The sequence below is a fragment of the Amphiura filiformis genome, chromosome 6 (assembly GCF_039555335.1).
Source record: "Amphiura filiformis chromosome 6, Afil_fr2py, whole genome shotgun sequence".
Classification (NCBI taxonomy): domain Eukaryota; kingdom Metazoa; phylum Echinodermata; class Ophiuroidea; order Amphilepidida; family Amphiuridae; genus Amphiura; species Amphiura filiformis.
The window spans coordinates 61621627-61641778 of NC_092633.1; the positions used below are offsets into that span (position 1 = coordinate 61621627).

The following is a 20152-nucleotide window of genomic DNA, read 5'->3' on the forward strand; positions in this document are numbered from 1 at the left end:
CCAGTAGGGTTGGCTAATGTCCCTTTTTGTGATCAATTTTACAGCATTTCTTTTTCAAAAAAATCATATTTTTATGCACAAAATGCAATATTTTACAAAAAATTTTATAGTATAATTATGTTTCTAAGGAAGATGAAATAAATTGACCTAGATTCGACTGATTCATTGCAGATTTGAAACTTTTATGCCGTAAATCTTGACATAATGATAAGAATCAAATCTTGCTTTCTTGATTTGTTGTACACTGGCAGAAAACAAACATGTTATTTTTTTTTGGCCATAGGGCTTTGCCCTTCTTTATATACCCTCGTTTTATTGTCTCGCCTGAACTTTGTTCAGGATGGGACTTAGTAATCACTATTTCTGTCTGTCCGTGTGTGTGGATGTATGTAGGGGCGGGTGTGTGTGTGGATGTATGTATGTATGTGTGTCCGTCCGGAGCTGTATCTGGGGAACCGTAAGACCACTGGCGACGCTTACTTGGTGGGAGGAAGGGTATCCAAGTTTGCTCCGTAATCAGATATGTTTTCGGTGAAAAATATGCAAATTAACATAGCTAATTTGCATAATTTATGCGCAAATCAGCGCACATTGATAGCGGAGTTTGTGGACAGACTATCTCAAAATCCGTCGGGCGATGGTAGCGAAACCTGGTGGCAGCTATGATACACATCTGCTGATCACCTGATTAGTTTTTCGCGAAAAGTATGCGCATTTAGTTGTTAATTTGCATAATTTATGCGGAACGATTCTACAAATATGGTTGGAAATCTGAAGAAATCCGCCTTGTGGAGCTGTATCTGGGGGATCCGTAAGATCCCTAAGCCCTATGATGATGAAACGTGGTAGGGGGTAGTATGACCAGAGGATCTCAACCCGATTCGCTTTTCAGCGCAAAATATGGTAATTAAGTACCTAATTTGCATAATTTATGCATAAAATGCAAAAACCTATTTTCTCGGAGACTAGGGTTCGCACGTTCTTCAAACTTGGTGGGTGGGTGCATCTTCACCCCAGACAGAACAAGTTTGTATTGGTTAGTGCGTCAAGGTCACCCGAGGTCATCCAGGGGGCATCTGAGGTCAAATGACTAAAATCTGTCGTATGGGCACGAAACTTGGTGGGTATGGTCAACATAACGTGGTAGGGGATAGTATGACCAGAGGATCTCAACCCGATTCGATTTTCAGCGCAAAATATGGTAATTAAGTACCTAATTTGCATGATTTATGCGTATTTGATGCGTATCAAGCAAAAACCCTTGTGAACAGCTTATCTGGAGATCCGTATGGGGTACAGTGACGTAACTTGGTGAGGAGTAGTGGGGCCAGAGGTTCTCGACCTGATTAGATTTTGAGTGTAAAATATGGTAATTAAGTACCTAATTTGCATAATATATGCGTAATAAGCAAAATACCTTGTGAACAGATTATCTGGAGATCCGTATGGGGTACAGTGACGTAACTTGGTGGGGAGTTGCGTGGCCAGAGGTACTCGACCTGATTAGATTTTCAGCGCAACATACTTTATCCAATTTCGTGAGGTCAAAGGTCACATACAAGGTCAAAGGTCAACTGAGGTCACCAAATCTTTTAATAATTAATTTTCAACTGTGCATCACATATCCAAATAACAGCTTGATCGGTCATGTAATTAAGGAAATATGACGACTTTAGATAGTCGCTTTCCATGTAAAGTATAGCAAAGTAGCACTTTCAATGAGTGATAACTTGTAAAGGAAGCATCTTTCTGTTTTGATTTATTACTTTGATGAAATAGTTCTTTGGTTTTGTCAAATTTTTGGAAGGTCATTACGGGGTAATCCGAGGTCACTCAGGGGTCATCTGAGGTCAAGTTATTAAAAACTGTCGTATGGGCATGAAATTTGATGGGTACAGTCAACATTTCAAGCCAAATTTTTGGAAGTTCATTTTGGGGTCACCAGGGTCATCTGAGGTCAAATTAGTAAAAACTGTCGTATGGGCATGAAACTTGGTGGGTACAGTCAACATTTAAAGCCAAATTTTTGGAAGGTCATTTGGGGGTCACCAGGGGTCATCTGAGGTCAAATTAGTAAAAACTGTCAGATGGGCATGAAACTTAGTGGGTACAGTCAACATTTAAAGCCAAATTTTTGGAAGGTCATTTCGGGGTAACCAGGGGTCATCTGAGGTCAAATTAGCAAAAACTGTTGTATGGGCATGAAACTTGGTGGGTACAGTCAACATTTAAAACCAAATATTTGGAAGGTAATTTCGGAGTCACCAGGGGTCAACTGAGGTCAAATTAGTAAAAACTGTCGTATGGGCATGAAACTTGATGGGTACAGTCAACATTTAAAGCCAAATTTTTGGAAGGTCATTTCGAGGCCACCAGGGGTCATCTGAGGTCAAATTAGTAAAAACTGTCGTATGGGCATGAAACTTGGCATGAGGGGTACAGTCAACATTTAGAGCCAAAATTTTGGAAGGTCATTTCAGGGCCACCAGGGGTCATCTGAGGTCATATTAGTAAAAACTGTTGCATGGGCATGAAACTTGGTGGGTACAGTATAGTTGCCATCAGCCAGATAATCGTGCCCAGCCGATAACCGCCAAATTCATTTACCTCTCTACCAACAGTTATCGCAAAAGCAGGCGGTCACAAAAGCAGGCGAGACTCGTGGTTCGAGAACCGCCTTGTTGAAAATATGTGGATAATGGATAGCCAGTCTTAATGGATCAACTTAAGATATTATTTGTAATGGATATTAAATGAATCGCCAAATCTTAATGGTTTAACTCAAGATGTATTTGTAATGGATAATAAATGTCCAAATCTTAATGGTTTAACTTTAGATATATTTGTAGAATTGCGGTAAATCCGATTAATCCTTTATGGATTTCCTAAGGACACAAGTTTACCTGTGCTGGCCATATCAGTTTTCAAAAGCATACATGTATTAGGAGTACACTATTTATCGCCCTGTATTCATGATGAATGAGACAGGTTTATCGGAAATATGCAACTTTTTCTGTGCTGGCTATTTTAATTCCCAAAAACATGTATTTCAACTTTCACTGTATTGGGCTATTCCATTTAAAATCCACACTACCCCTGTGGAAGTTTTTGAAATATCGTCCACAGGGTAGTATGAATTTCAAATGGAATGAACACATAGCAGCTCCATTTGAAACTCATTCTCCCTCAGGGGAAGATTCGGGTTGAATCTTTCTCAGAGGGTGTATGAAATTCAAATGGAGCTGTCTAATGTGTTCATTCCATTTGAAATTCATACTCCCCTTGTGGCAGATATTTCCAAACTGTTCCACAGAGGTAGTGTGGATTTTAAATGGAATAGCCCATTCATGAATGAGATGAGCTTATCTGACAAACTTGTGCAGATTTAAAATCACCTGCTTTTATAGCATTTAAGGTATTTCTGGAAATCAGGAAATGCTCTAAGCATGTATTCAATAAATTAATTGAGTAGGGCACGGTACACTGATCAACATGCCTTTTGTTTGAAGCAAGTCGGACAAACGGTTTTCATAATACGTCAACTTATGTTGCCTGGCTACCCTCCCAAATGCCTAAATATATAAAAATTAAATGCAGATATTTATATAGCGCTTTATGCCGTAAACAGCCTCAAAGCGCTTTACATTTATTCCGCCGTTATTAGAATATGTCGGAACCACGTTTGCCTACAAATGGAGCAGGGTTCATCAGTACAATGACTGTGACTACCCCTAACAGCTTCCCATTGCACCTGGGTGGGGTGAGGCAAGCGAGACAAAGCACCTTGCCCAAGGGCGCAACACGGTGGTGGGACGGGGAATCGAACCCACGCACGTCAAGCAAGCTCTCAGATTATGAGTCCAAGGCCGTAACCACTGAGCCACTGTGCAACTTGTTTCCCTGTCGTTAGAATAGTCTCCCCCGGGGGCGTTGCATTTTCCAAAAGGGGGGCGTTTATTAGAGGGCATTTTTAGAATGATAATTCCTGTTAAAATCAATTAGATAAGCTTAAAATTCACGCTGAAATGACAAACTATGAACTTGGGAATGATGACTTCCGGAAACATCTTGGTTGTAAAAGGTGGTGGGGGCGTTTAATTGAAAGGGGGTGACTATTTGAGGAAATATGGTATGTTAACCAGGTTGCATTTTTATTAATCATTTATATGTGCTATAAATATGCCCATGTTGAAGAAAACAAAATAAAAGAAGTTTAAATCAAATTACAAATCTCTAAATCATCGCCCTTCATACGACACATTAAACACAAGTCGACCCACGCGTCAATACCAGTTTCTGCAATAGCTACCATTTGTCATTAATTTGTGTATCACTAGCAGGATGTCAGGTCTGGGGGTGGTGGTTTTTGGGATGCTTCCTAGCTTTCTAGAGCAGCTATCTCATGTCATTGACTGATGATGAGTTCAAAGTTTCAGAATGCAGTATCATTTACAAGTCAACAACTTGAGGCTGTATAATGAAGGACAGAGATAAATAGACTTTATTGCGTCTGACGTCGCTGTCAATCAAATTCCCTATGATCCTTGATTGGTTAAAAGCCCGTAAAAGGAAGGCTGATTTATCTGGTGCCAATCGGAGAAAAGAAATAGCATAAAATGGCGAGAAATTACGTACTTTTACAACGCAAAAAGTAACTTTTCTAGGCATGATTTGGTGCCTTAGGGAAAGAAAGTTTCCTACTATAAAGACCTAACTTTTGAGATGGTTTGTATATTTGAAGTTGCAAAATTAACAATAAGGCGCCTGGTTATACCGCAGCTTTCAGCAAGTCAGCATCACAACACGTGATAAAGTGTTTTTATCTCTGTCTTTCATTATAGCTCTTGAGATATTTGCTGTAGCCTGTAACAGGTGTGTCATACCACTGAGTGAAGTTTCAGAATTCTATATCATGTACAGCATGTGGCCACCATTGCTACACCAACAGCTGCCAACTAGTACAGATTTTTTAGCATTTTGAAGTAATTTTACCAAGAAATATTTAAAAATACCTAAAATGCTAGCTTGTACTGTTTGTACATTTTGTATCTGAGAAGTCTGAAAATATAGATATTTGAGAATGTTGGCCCCATTGTACTTACAGCAAAGTGCTTATTTATTATGTCATCCTGTCAAACTTTGATTTCAAATAATGCTTGTTTGGTGTGTTTTTTTGTTTTTTTGTTTTTTGTTTGCTTATTGTTTTTGGGTTTTGATTTTTGCATTCTGTGTACAATGTGCCGGTGATAGCATACACTTGTGCACACTTTTATAAGGCCATTTAAAGATACCAACCAGTAAGTTAGAGCCTTGTGGGTTTTTTTGTCTCCCCCCCCCCCCCTTTTGTAACAGCTCAATATGACAGATATGCCTTAGTTATTCACAGGGATACCCTCTGTATATTTTTCTCATTGTTGTTTCCAGAAACACCTTGGTATCCTTGCCTTACTAGATGAAGAAAGTCATTTTCCAAGAGGCTGTGATAAGAGTCTAGCAACGAAGCTACATAATGGACCTGGTGTAAGAGCCAAGAATATCTACAAAGCACCAAAAGATGGAGGATTGAACTTCCAAATCTTCCACTATGCTGGAATTGTAAGTAATATATTGGGCAATCTACATGTTATGGGAGAGAAAATCTGCATTGATGGCAGACACCATATTATTTATAGTTTTGGCCATTTAACCAAAAAACTGCAATGTGCTATACATTGATCTTATAAGAAATGAGTCAGTGAAGCCAATAGTCACATTTATATATATCGACAGGTCTTGGTGTTCTTGAATTAAAGCAAATAATATATCAAAACGATGTTTGGCAATTTCCCTCTCCCGAGATGCATCTTGATCATAAGGCGGAAATGACACCTCTTTTATAGATCCATAACATTCCTCTTGTATGTCAGCTTTATTTGTCTCAATCACGGCTAGGTAATGTTCCCCTCCGACCCACCTTAATGCGCATTAAATGTGGTACTGCACTGCGTCAAAATGAAAGTGTTCCACAATACCAAACTTTGTGGTAAATGCGTTAAAATAATGCTCTCCCAGCATAACTTTCCAAGGCATATACAGTCATTTTGCCAGCAAAATAGACCAACCCAAAGTGTGCAATTCACATCTACATCTGGATTTTAGACAATCATATTGATGTAGATCATCTATTCTGTGTAGATTTCCTCATTGATATGTGATGTGGAATCGTGACCATCCACCACAAATGAGCCCAGAAGTCGGAAAATGTGATTTTGAGCTACAGTGCAAAATATCCAAAAATTTCATATTGTGACAAAAATTAGATTTTCACAGATTTGAAATCTTTCATATTTCTCTTATACAGCTGCAAAGTTACATAGCTATACAAACACTAAAAATAATTAAATATTGACATTTTATGGAGCTGGTTTCAACAGAAATGATACTTTAAGTGGAGTTTTCTCAGTGTTGCGCTCTGTTGTAAGGCCAATTTTGAAAAAACGTAACTTAGTTTCAGGATATCATATAAAGGTAAAGCTTCAGGTATGATCTTTCCAAATCTGTAAAAATCTCAGCTTTAAGAAGTGGCCTACTCCTGGGCTCATTTGTGATGGACGGTCACAATTATAAAGTAGATTTTGCAGCCAATTGAGCGGTTTTTGTGGAGGCGTCCCACCTGGCGATGGGCCTGATTAGAGGACTGGTGCACCTGTCCAAGCTTTTGTTTTGGTATACATTCTAATATAATAATGATATAAAATCATAGAGGTTTTAATGTGGATCAGTTGTATCACGCAATAATTTGCAATTTAATTACAACAATACTCTATTGTTCATATGTATGATATTTTTTTCCCTCCTGTACTATTCATGTTGTTTTCACTGTTATGGTGCAATTGCAGGTTAATTATGACTTGAATGGCGTTTTGGACAAGAACAAGGACACTCTTGCCAAATCAGTGCAGTTCACAATGAAAAGTGAGTTAATTGGAACATTTTGTATCATATAATGGACATTATTTATTTTATTTATTTTATTTTATTTGTTCTATATATTATCCATAAGCCTACCAAACACCACACATTGAGTGCCTCTTATGGAAGAAGCAGGGGCAGGTAACACACAGGGCACCCACACACACTACTTTGACAGTGTTAGGCTTAATAAGCCCACATGTGCTAACTGACCACTGCCAGGTTGACCGCAAAACATGTTGGGTAAATAGTTGAGTTCCCTGAACACACCTCTTTCTTTTTATATTATAGCCTACCTATGTGTAAAAGGGCATGTCCTGTGCTCATTGTTCAACAATAAACCTTTTTCATCTGAAATACATCGCTACGTAGCAGGATTTATGTGCCTCACAGCTCTTTAGAGATTAAAAATGAAGACAAGTGTGGGTGGCTGCCTTAACACTCTTTACTCTGTCAAGGTTCTTTTACTACTAAAGCTTTTTGGCAAATTTTCTTTGAAAATGATTTTAAATGAAAGTATTTGCTTCATTAATTGTTCTATTTTTAAAAAGCTGTTTATTTGAAAAAATCTTCATAAAGGACTGTGTATCGTACTTTGTAACGGTTAAAAAAAATCAACCGTGGCCTTGTTTGTGTCCTCTGTTTACTCTGTCAAGGAGTTCTTAAATTAGAAGCTGTTTCTTGGAAAATGAAAGATAAAACCTATCAAACACAAAACAGTTCCATAATATTGTCAAGAAGGATGTGCAAAGGTTGACAGAAAACATTTGTTTGTTGGATTTTACAAATGTTAAACATTAAAAAATGTTGCAACAAATTTTGACAAGCAGTTTCTTAAAATGTTTTACAACAATATTTCAAAATAACATTCTACAAACATTTTGGAAGAATTTGTCGAATCAAAATGCTTACAAACATTAAAATGATGAGAGTGAATATTGGAAATTGACACAATTTGATAATAAAACACCGTCAAAATTATAACCTAAGATGGGAAAGTATAGATGGTAATTAGTTTTTAATTATTCAAACACATGATTCACGAATGCATCGTCAATATGTCATTATTTTATCAAATCGTTACAAAGCACAGTAAATAAATTTGATATCGATTCTATATTAGAGGAGGGCACTAATTAGGTCTAATATGGCAGACATAGATGCAAGCAAACACACTTTCAATGACTTTGAAGATTTCAGTTTGTTGGAGGTACACTATTTGGGTTACAGGTCAATAGTCTAAATGGCTATTAGACAAAACTCAATAAAACGACCCTAAAACCCAATAAGAGTCGTTATAAACCTGAATCCTTACCATAACCCTAATAAACCCTAATCCTAACGCTAACTATAATCCTAACCTAACCCTAACTCTAATCGTAACACTGACCTTAACCCAACCTAATGCTATCCCTAACACTAGGGATTAACCCTAATGTTAACCTAAAATTCCCTAAACCCTAACATAACGCTTTTGCAGCTAATGACCCTTAGCCCCTTTGCCAAGCTGTTGCCTACTATTTGCCCTCACATCAACATGTCAGACCCATGACTCTTTTAATCTAATCTCTATGGCAAGACCTGAAATTCTGCAAAATAATAATATTTTGTTCCATTTCTAAAGATGCTGTCATATAATTAAACACATAACATCATAAATCCTCTAATTAACTATTGTCTTACGTGACTGAATCTTCAAATTGTTTCTTGGAACTTATTGCTATTTTCAACTTTCTAATTAAAAATATTATGGAGAGAAGCATTAGCAGAGGATCTCATTTGCATAATGATGGTATTATATTAATCATAATACAGGGGGGAGGGAGATGGAATTTACTTGGATGTCAATTGGGCCAGAAAATTATTGCTGGGCCATTAGCTCGACAATATCCCTGGGTCAGTAGAAAACAGAATCCTAGGTCAGACCCTGATATAGTAATAATTATTTGTTTTTAATTACTTAATTTAATTATTTAATTACAGCAAGTAGCAGCCCACTTATTAGAGAGATGTTTCAATTCCGGATAACACGGACTGGTTCGTTAGCACCAAGCGTACGTCAGAGAGTATCCAGGAAGTCCAGAAAGTCAGTCAAGAAACCACAAGATGCATTTGAATTCTTCAAACAGAAGAGGAAATCTGACCGTCAGAGTAGAGTAAGTGTGTACAGGCAAAATGAAGGGTTCAAAGGGTTTTATCAATATTACTATTAAAAAATTTATTTTATATTATAGTGTACACATTTGCTTTCAATGTCATATTCATTGTTTAGCGCCCCTCCCTAAATAGCCATTTTAGAGGTACCACTTCTCATTACATATTAACAATATAAATACAAAAGGCATCCTTTGGATATTAGATTTGCACTTGAACCCTTTAAATGTTTAAATGTTGTGACTTCAAGTTGACAGGCATTGTAGAAGCTAGTCTTGCAGTTTGTTTAGTACCGGGGGACTCACATATATAAGGTATACAGGGATGTGCTGCTCTAAACATTGGTTCCCGATTGGGAAAAATATTTCAAAAACTGTCAAATCAGCTGTTTTTAGGTAAAATAATTAAACATGGGTCCCGATATGAGAAAAAAATCCCCTAAACATGGTTCCCAATTTGAGAAAAAAACTAGTCAAATCTGCTGTTTGTTAGGGGTTTCAGAGTTCCAGTGGCACACTTCTATCAAAATGTGATTCAAGTACCCCCCCCCCTCCCCCAGGTGTAGTGACTTTTAACATACCTTATTATCATGCTCAACCTGTCACAAGACTGTTTTGATATTTTTTGCACAGGTGTTGGCCCTGATCATTTATTCGTATATCCGCCATTTTGGATTTTTTGCCATTTTGTGCATTTTGAAACCAAAGACCAATTTTTTCTTCATTTTTTAAAGTCCCCAATTAATCTGTATGCAATTACTTATCATGTGAGACATGTTAATGGCTTGGCTTTGATTTAATTTTCTTCTTCTGACAATTTTCACTTTACGGCCGCCATCTTAGATTTTGAGCTGAATGTTCATAAATTTTCAAGTTTTACCGGATTTTTAAGCCGAAGGCGAATTTTTTGTTCAAATTTTGAAGTCGCCAAGTAATCCTTGTACAATTATCGTCCATATAGTACAAGCAAATTGGTTGGCTTCGACTTAGTTATCTTTTTTTGAACTTTTTTGAACAAGTGAACGAGCGGTCTATGTACATCAACCCCTGTGTTTGTATTGAGGTTTTTTTAGTTTTCTTCATAATATTGGCATTAGCTGTCAGACAATAGGGAAAGTACCCTGTGTATTTTGAGTTGTAATACGAAGGTAAAGTGAAAGAAACTAGTTTTACTTAAATTGTCTGTTTCTTTCAAAGTTTGGTTTAAAGTACAACTTGACTGATACATGGTAACAGCATAACCAAATAGCACTAGTGACAGGTGGCGCTGTTGCAAACATTTGAAAATGAATTTCAGTATTTCAGACAGTTGGTTATTCCATCTTGAGAATACAAAGTAGAATATATTTTGTGATAATGACAGCACCTAGGTATTTATATATATACAACAATGTACATTACAATTGTGTAAAGAAACCAAAAAAGGGCATTGTTTTGAGTAAATGTTACAAGATACTTTTCAGTGTAATTACTGAAAAAATGTGAACATAACATTTTATTTACCATATTTTTTGTGTTCATTTTGTAGAAGCAAAGGCTTAAGAAAAATGAGCGTCCAGTTATTGGAACAGAGAGGAAGGGACCAGCAACCTTGGCTTTCCACTTCAAGGTAAACCCCTTATTTTATTGTTGTTATTATTACACTTGCTACATGGAAAGTTCAACACTTGTTTATTGCGTAAAGAGACCAGGGTCCACCCAGATAATGTGATGGTACACAGCTTTTGTTATCAAATGAGTTGTTGTTTCATAGCTTTTTGTTGGCATTAATCGATCACCCACTTCTGTGGGTACACAGTGTATGTCTAAATTGGGGAAAAAGTGTCAAAACTTATGTGATTACTACTCCTGATTCCAGAAATATACAGTACTAATACTAAGCACTAGAGCTTTATCCTGTTTTGCCAAATGTAACATAGCTAAATCATAATAATAACTGGAAATACAAGTCACATTTCCATATGTTTGCAATTAGAGGGGAAAGTTTTCTAACAATTGTAGCCACAAAATTCAAAAATTTGGCACAAGTCTAAGCATTCAAAATTTTGAGTATAGGCTATGAGTTTGGTTATAATTTTAATATTGTATGGTTTGATAAGTGGTTATAAAAGATATTAGAAAATGTGTTTTCTAAACATTAGAATGCATAACCTGAAATAAGTCTTAGTACAAGTCATTTTGCTTGATTGTCATAGCATATGAAAACACCAAAAAAACACATATTTTTGCCCCTATTTCCAAAAATTGACCAAATATTAAAATTTGACGTTTATAGCCACTTAGTTCTAACTAAAGGTTTAGGATTTAGCTATGTTTCATTTTGCAAACACATTTTTTAATCCAAAAAAATCAATGCTGTATTTTTCTGAAATCGAGAGTAGTGCAGGTTGAATAGACTGTAGATCCAACTTGTCTTGCACTACTTGCACATACAACAATAGTGTAAGCTACACTGCCCTCACATAGGACTAGTGTTTGTGTGCTGGAAATATATACAGGAGTAATGTGGTGGCGTTAGACGTGGTTGTTTCCATAACACATGTGGATAAGGTTATGAGCTTGATTCCTAATTGTCAATTGCCCGACACACACAAAAAAGTTTGCCTATTCAAGAATGGTTTGGTATTATATGGAGGAGGTAAAACCAGCACTGGCTGCATCTACTTAAAAATAAATAATTTATTGATCACCATTTGTTTGTGAGCCATCCTCAGGGTGATGATCTTTATAGTGTGCTGCCAGACCCACAAGGCTGAACATTTTACAGAAAGACACTGCTTACAGTGGCCCAAATCATTCCATAAACCATTCTACATACATTAATCTGTCCATCATTGTATGGTGTATATGGATATACTTCCTGTGTATATTTGTCTACTTATAATTTAAGATTGTCTCAAGCAGATCATTTTTTCCAGACAGTTTCAAACTTTCTCAAAATTATATCAATTCTAGGCATTACCAGTTCTCATTCCAAATTACATTATAATACTTATTACATATATAATACATAATACATACCTCTAAAGTGCTGCTACATCTCGATCGTATAAAAAAAAAGGCCTATACATGTGAACCGTAAAAATGAAACAGATAAATACAATTATGTTTTTAGAGCTATTTTGAATTAAAAAACAGTGGTATTGGATGCTGAATGCAGGCTGACTCTTGCAGGGTGATAAGGGGCAACACAAGCTAAGACAGTCATCTTAAGGTATTTAAATAAAGGCACTTAATTCAATGCCCACATGACCAAATGGGCGCTGACATTACAGCTTTTAGACAGGAAGTCTGGAAAAGTAACCTTTGACACAGCGGGTGGTCTTCCTGTGTATTTCAATTGGAAACGCGCGATGCATGTCCAAATTTTCTAGCAAATTTGTCATTTTTTTTGCACCTTTTTGTAGTATTATTGTTAGAGCTTCCATCGATAACTTTTTTTTCCGTCAGTAAAAACTTTCAAAATTTAGTTCTTGAAAACATACTAAAAAAAACAGAATCCCCCAATGTGTAATTAAGTTGCCTAATACATTTTCAGCAATTTTGATTATATTTGGCTCAAAAATTCCTATCTCTTAGCATTGTAGCACATCTACTGATCACTTGGTGGTCTTGGTATGGCGGAGCCCATGGGTCACATGGACATTAAATTTAGTGCCTTTTATTAAATAGCCTATGGTGACTGTAAGAGGTGTGTATCAAGAAGGGTGTCATAGACCTCTAAATATCAAGTTCTTGATATGATACGTACACCATGCCTGTTTCCACAAAGAAGCAAAATCAAGCCACAGATAGCAGCCTCTCCACTGTGAGTCACAACATTTTACCTGTAGTCAGCAAAAGTATGTCAATGCTATATATAATGGTTTGGTAGCTAAAATATTACTAGTGACTTCTATCACTTTCTCTTATCACAATTGTGTAACACCTTGTATCATCCTCTTGCCCCCAAACTGTAAGCAATCAGTGTGTTCAATTTAAATCTTCACAGCCTTCTATGACACAGACCACAACTGATAGCATGGGCAAGATGATGAAAACCAACTCAATGGGCCATTCCAGTTCATTTATACACCCCTTTAATATGGAAGACATGACCTTAATTTTACACTCAGAGAGTGTGAATTTCAAGTGAGTTATACCTGAATGGGTGACTCCATTTGAAATCTACACTCCCTCTGTGGAAGATTTAAGTCATGTCCTTCATAGGGGGTGTATGAATTTCAACTGGAATAGCCCAGTAGTTTACACTGTCTGTGGTATGAAACATGGTACTGACAGATAGCTTGTGTTCCCCCTGAAATTGGGCTACTTGTTTCAATTATTTTTGATTCTAGGAAAAAACAATGACATCATTTGGGCATGTGTGTACTTATTTATTAAATACTGACTTTATGGTGATTTTTATTATAATAAGTTTGGACTGTTTGGTAGAAAATTACGAAACTTGTTTCTCAAACTAGTAAGTGATCTGAACAAGCAAAGTGAGTCAAAATTTGACAATTCTAGTTTGCCGATATGGTGATTAATGTAAAAAAGGTGAAAAAGGTTGTCAGTGAAATCAAGTTAAAATATTAATATGTGGAATATAGTTAGAGTCGACATCAAACTCATTTTGCATGATTGCATCAAATATTTTGCTCACCTGAGCAATGCACGAGCCTTGAGAAGTAGTAGGCCTACTTTCATTGTACAAATTGCAATGTATTTTTATTGGTTTAAAGTGTTTTTTTTTTTTTGGTTTAAGACCATTGGAACATGAAATAAGGCAAGTTTTTGAATTACAGAAAAGGCTCAAAGGGTATATTTTAGAGTGATTAACATCTACTTTTTTATGTACTTTGGTAGTTCCCACCACCTGTCACCTCCCAAGAAATCCTAGATTTGGACCTGGTCAAGTTGTAAGTAGAGAGTTAACCAGGATATTTTGTTCAATTTTGATACAGAATTCACTGATGGAACTGATGAGCAAAATGAGAAAATCGTCTCCACACTTTGTGCGTTGCATCAAACCCAATACAGCCAAGTTACCTGATAAGTTCACGCCTGAGTATGTGATTGCACAGCTGAGGTATACGGGAGTGATGGAAACCACACGAATCAGACGCGAGGGATATCCAATGAGGCTCACAGCAGAAGAGTTTCTGGAAAGGTCAGAAACACATCAAACTGTAAACATTGTAATGTAACTTATGTAATAGAGAAAAATGCATTAAATGTCTAGATAAGCATACAAAATAGGAATCAATCAGTTAAATTAACCCCAGGATTTCTATTGAATCTGGAAAGTCATGGAGTTTTTATTTTCTTCATGGAAATTCTGATAAGCAAGGTTGATACAAGGAGGACAGTTACATAACAAAGAGTCGGGGAATTTTAAAATTGAAAGTCAGTGGGAACTCTGCACCCAGGATATGAACATGTAAATCTGTGGTGCAGCAGCTGGTTGCTTTACTAAGACCTAGTCCATACTACAGTAAATATTTTATTACTTCCGTAGTCCGGGTACGCGCTGGTGATCGTGTAGAAGTGGCGAAGTCTCCTCCCCTTCTACGTGCCGACGACCAATGGGTCAACTGTCCTGTTGTCAAGACAGTTGATCAGCCAGTCAGCGTGATTGTTTATCACTTCTGTGTTTACGCTCGTGTATGCTTGGTGCACAGCAAAGACCACGGAAGTAATAAAAAAATTAACTGTAGAACTTTTTTGTCATCATGTCGTAATTTCCCAATTATGACACATTTATTATAAATGAATGATGAGAGCATTCACACGGTCAGCACCTTGTCATTGTGTCGTAATCAATACACATGCTACAGCAATTACAAAGTCCATAGAGTAAACATGATATAACAACAAAATATGTACACACAGGTAATTTTCATTAGTAATTATGACACAATCACGGCCCAACGATGGACATTTTCATCATTTGCGAATGATTACATGATTATAGTATGCCAACACATGATACTAATTTTGTAATATGATTGTAACATGATCATAATCTGCTGCATGATCATAATCGATGGAAAAACACACCTGTGTGGACTGGGTCTAAATTACATTGCCAGTGATATATTGATAATTGTTTAACTGGTTGATTGAATGTTGTATTGATTCTCATCACAGGTACAAGGCTATGGAGATCTTTGCAGGTATTGATGGGAAGAAATTAAGCAGCATGGACACATGTAAAGCAACATTGAGTCATTATGGCATCACTGAATGGAAGGTAAACCTGGGGAAATCATAAATATTACATCATATTAAATGAATTCAATTCACTTCGGACCTGTATACGAATTTTAATTTTGTGTGTATAAATAAAAATTAATTTTGGTAGAATCCTTCCCATCTCAAGCTTATTGCATGCTATTGGAAATTTGCCATATTGGTTTGTCAGGTATGGGGACCAATAATCTAGTGAAGCTTACAAAATTGAATGATGGGCAATTGGGTGTTACAAAACAAGTTGTGTATAGCATGTCATAAACCAAGTCAGATTTCCTGCAGAATTCATTCAGAGATGCCACTTAGTAGTAGGCCTACCACTCAACAAGCTTGAAACTAGGGAAAAAGCCTTAATCCAAATATGGGCTGAAAGTAAAGGCAGAAATTTGGACTTTAAAAGTGTCAAAATGCAAGTATGCACCAATTGAATTAACCCGGGCACTGCAGTCTTTGGCAGAGTACTTTCTCAATTACTGATGCACTTCCCTGATTATGGTGTGAAAACAATGTGATCAACTTTACCCCCTGACAAAATACCGCAGCACAAAGCGACTGCCAGCCCAAGCATCCCTTTGTGCAATGCTGGGAAAGCACATATGCACACAAAAATGTTGGCTGAGTAGCATTCGCACTCATCGCTTTATATGCCCGGTCTTTTCCTCCACACCTAAGAAGTTGGTGGTTCAAAACCGGCACATTCTTATCTTTATACCTTCTTTCATCTTCATTCTTTCCTTCCCCTTCATCAACAAAAAGCAGAAGTAATGTTACAGTTTATTACTCATCTTTCCCTTCATCAAGGCCTTAATTACCCCTAACACCAAAAAATACTATAGCTCCAAGTGTCTGCAAGCCCAAGGTGATCCCATTGCGCAATGATCCTAAAGCATGTATTCACACAAACGTTGGCCAGGCAGGTTCACACGCATGGCTTGCTATCCACCGTCTTGTCCTCCACACCCATGAGGTCAGTGGTTCAAAATGGGGATGGAGAAAGTAATTTTTCTCTTTGTCTTCTTTTCCTTCCTTTTTTCTCCCGTCATCAAACAAAAAGCAGGAATACTGTTACAGTTAACCTTTATTTTTAAGTTCAATCTTGTTAACTTTCCTTTATTTTTTACAGCATAATAATTAAATGCTTTATAGACCTGTTTCTTATTCTTCAATGAATTTTGTCATATATTGTGGAAGCGTTTTGTTTTTAAGTTGATCTCATTGGAAATTATGTGGATTTTTTGTATTAACATTGCATTCACTTTGTACATTATTTTTCTTTCCAGGTTGGCTATAGCAAACTCTTCTTCCGTTACTGGCATGCAGAAAAGTTGAATGATATCTGCAGAAAATATGAAGAAAAGATCATATTATGTCAGAAAGGTATGTGGCATTTAACTGGCAACTGTTCAACCAATTTATGAAGTATTTAAATACGATTGTGCCATGTAATTAAAAGTTAATAAAAGTCAAACATACATTACATGACATGCTATGACTGGAACACACTATAGATGTAGTCAAAATTCAGATTTTGGTAATAATAAGCCATGTAATCAGCAATAACTCATTTGGTTAGAGTGTTGGGTAGTTACCAAGGGTCAGGGGTCCCAGGTTCAAATCATTTTCAAGAATAAACATTTTCATCCCTTTGCCTACTCAAGGAAAAGGATAAATTAGCTTCAATTCATAGGTAGTTTGTACAGATAGTTTGTTGACCTGTTTCAGCGTTTGTCAATGTGGTCCACATTTTGTGACAGTTAGACTGAATTAACCCTCCGGACACTACTGGTCATCTAACAGCATTTCTGATTGGTTGATAACTTGAAATGCTCATTTCAATTGCCAATTATGATTAGGCTTTAAACTATTTATGGTAAAACTTGCATTTGTAGTGGACCTTATTAATCTAGGTATGTCACAGTGGCTGCACAATAATTCTGCTACACTGTGCATGCAAGCATAACAGTGAATTGAAAAGCGCGCGCTTCAAAGTTGGCCAATTTTAGAAAACATCCATGTCGATAAATTAATTTCTTCATATGCTTCATTTATCCAAATTGTTTGAATTTTTAATATATGGTGTGTGAAGCCTTCCCGAGGCTACCATCAGGTCCCCCCAAATTAAAAATTGTTTTAAGAACTACTGCCTGTTTTTATGGATTTTTGAAGATCACTCATAATCAGTAAATATAGGCCTATTGAAATAAAGGGACCTACCACCATTTAGCTGAAATACTAATCTGTCTTAGCATGTAAATTATTTCCGTCGACAACGAATGAAACACTTCGAGGAAACTAGTTGAAACAAAACATTATATCAAAGATATTTCTAGGGAGTAATTTTCCAAACCTCAATAGCTCTAAGCCATTGTGTGTGTCCAAGGCCATACTATTTTTGTATACGCGGTACAGTGGGAATGGCTTTTCCGTTTACCATTTGTGATCCCATGTTAATCCAGATAACAAAATGTTCATTTAAAGTCTCATTGCAAATGAATTATGATTTTTACTTTTCGGATTTGGCTTTGAGCAATGGTGACACATACCATGTTTACAGAAAAAAATGAAAATTCTATTCCTGACATCGTCAAAATGTCAAACTTTGTATGTTTTGTATTATATTTAAGTAATTAACTGCAGTTTCTTTAATCAACATCATAACAGGTTCATACTTGACATATTTATGGTGAATGAATAGACTTTCATTAAATATTGAAAAAAACCAAAATTCCTCATGCCTAATTTACATAAAAATACCATGAATACATAATTACCTGTAATTAGCTAATTTGCATAATTAATTACTTTTTGTGTATTTTTTGTTATCAATTGAAATAACTTTGTATACATATGTGTGCAAAAAAACCGCACCCTGATATCATGTACGGTTTTCTATTGGCATCAATTTTGCATATTTATTAGCTGAACTTAGTCATTTTTTCACCTTTAATTTGTCTGCAAATTGGCTGAATTTGCTAAAATAGTATATTTGGTTAATTTATTATAATTATTCAATGATAGATTTTTTAATTTTGTTTTCTTTAACGAAGTTAGGAAAGATAGGCATTTAACCTGTGGTACTTAAATTAACGCTGCTTTTTCAAGCAAGCGTCCAAATAAGCCTTCAAAATCTCGAAATGTGCCAATTTTGTCATTATAGCCATTTGTGGCAGGTTTTAATTCCATTTACGAACATCTTAAAATTGACACTACATCACAATGCATTGACCGATTTCAATTCCATTTTTTGATTTTTGATGCTTTAATAAAGCTCAGTCATGTAGTGATTTCTGCTGCGCTTATTTTTGAGGTGATATACCTATTAATACCCGCCTTGATTGGTTCAAAATTGGACACATTATTCATTTTAGCCAATTGGCAGGTAGTTCTCATGGGGTTTACTAGTGGTACATTTGTAAGAAAACTAGCTTGTCATTTAATATTTACAAAATATGATACATTAATCTAATTAATGGCTGACCATCCCATCAACATTATGTAATCTTGCAAGATACACTGACTTCAGCTGAGGGAAAAAAACACTAATTGGTGCAGATAAAATGTTAAAATTGGTTGTGTGCTATTTTTGTGTGTTGTTACAGTTGTGAGAGGGTTTGTTGCCCGTAAGCTTATCAAACCTTTGTATGAGAGGGGTGCAACACAGCAGAAATATGTGGCCAAGTTCCTTACAGAGATTGACACTACAGGACGGGGTTTCCACCAGGTATGTTAATGCATTATTTACTCTGAAACAGGTCACATGCAATTATATAGCCAAAGGCTGCCTTGTATATGTTTGTATTAATATCCCAGAAATGTGACCTGCTACCACAAATGAGCGTAACGTCGTAAGTTTGTAGTTTTGAGACAGAATTAATGAAAGTTCAGGCTGAAAATACGATATACACCATGAGCTGCCTTGTGCTACTTTCATCAATGTTCTTATTCATAGTGATAGTTTTATTTCATATTTTTGTAGTTTGATATCTCTATTGACATTTGACCAGGGCAGAGTTTTCTAACGTTCCAACGAGTCAAATAGGGCCTAACTTAACACAAGATCATTGAACACGATAATAGAATTGATTTTCTGATGCAGAGAAATATGGCTAATTCAGGAAGAAATCATATTTAGGCCAAAAAAATAAATTGTTTGCTTGTCCATAGATCACTATCAGAAAATGGGTCAGTTGGTTGGGAAATTTTTTTCCCTTTTTATCTTTTTTTTTTCAAGGTTGCCCCTACCAAAAGTATAATGTGAAGTACTTGTATGTAAAACACTCACTGACCACAGAATTTCCACCAAAGACAAATTCAATGTAAACACTACTCTATTTGACATATACATGTCTGGCAGACTTAAAATACTGCATTTTTAAGTTCAACAATGTTTTACTTGTGTAGATACTGAGGAGGATAATACGAAATATTGGAACCCTCAGCCAGGTATGACTGGAGGGGAAACATGCAGGAAATGCAGGCATGAGAATTTTCAATTTTAAAACTGAATTCAGTTTTTTTAGAGCAAAAAAGCAAACTAAAACAGTACCAACTGACCAGCAGGGAAACTTTGAATGGATCTTGAAAAGATTCAAGTAGTGTACATAACCAAGGAAAATAAATGTTAAAAACTGTTTAATATGTACAGCAACATCCAAAATTTAGGGTTAAATTGTCTTTTTAACCCTAAATTGTCTTTTTAACCCTAAATTTTGGATGTTGTTGTACTTATTAAACAGTTTTAACAGGTTTTTTTCGTCAAAATTTTCGCAACTTCATTTAATTTCAGCCTGTTTTTGGTTCTTTTTGCCCAATTT

At 36.1% G+C, this 20152-nt stretch overlaps 1 protein-coding gene across 1 annotated transcript in view; it reads left to right on the forward strand.

Annotated features, from left to right (window-relative positions):
• Nucleotides 1-20152, forward strand: part of LOC140154686 (unconventional myosin-XVI-like) — a 237582-nt gene that overhangs the window by 134870 nt on the left and 82560 nt on the right. Inside the window, 8 exon segments of the mRNA XM_072177253.1 lie at nucleotides 5425-5595; nucleotides 6879-6954; nucleotides 8935-9107; nucleotides 10633-10713; nucleotides 14051-14256; nucleotides 15237-15339; nucleotides 16619-16715; nucleotides 18938-19059. Of these exon segments, the coding sequence (XP_072033354.1) occupies nucleotides 5425-5595; nucleotides 6879-6954; nucleotides 8935-9107; nucleotides 10633-10713; nucleotides 14051-14256; nucleotides 15237-15339; nucleotides 16619-16715; nucleotides 18938-19059 (1029 nt within the window).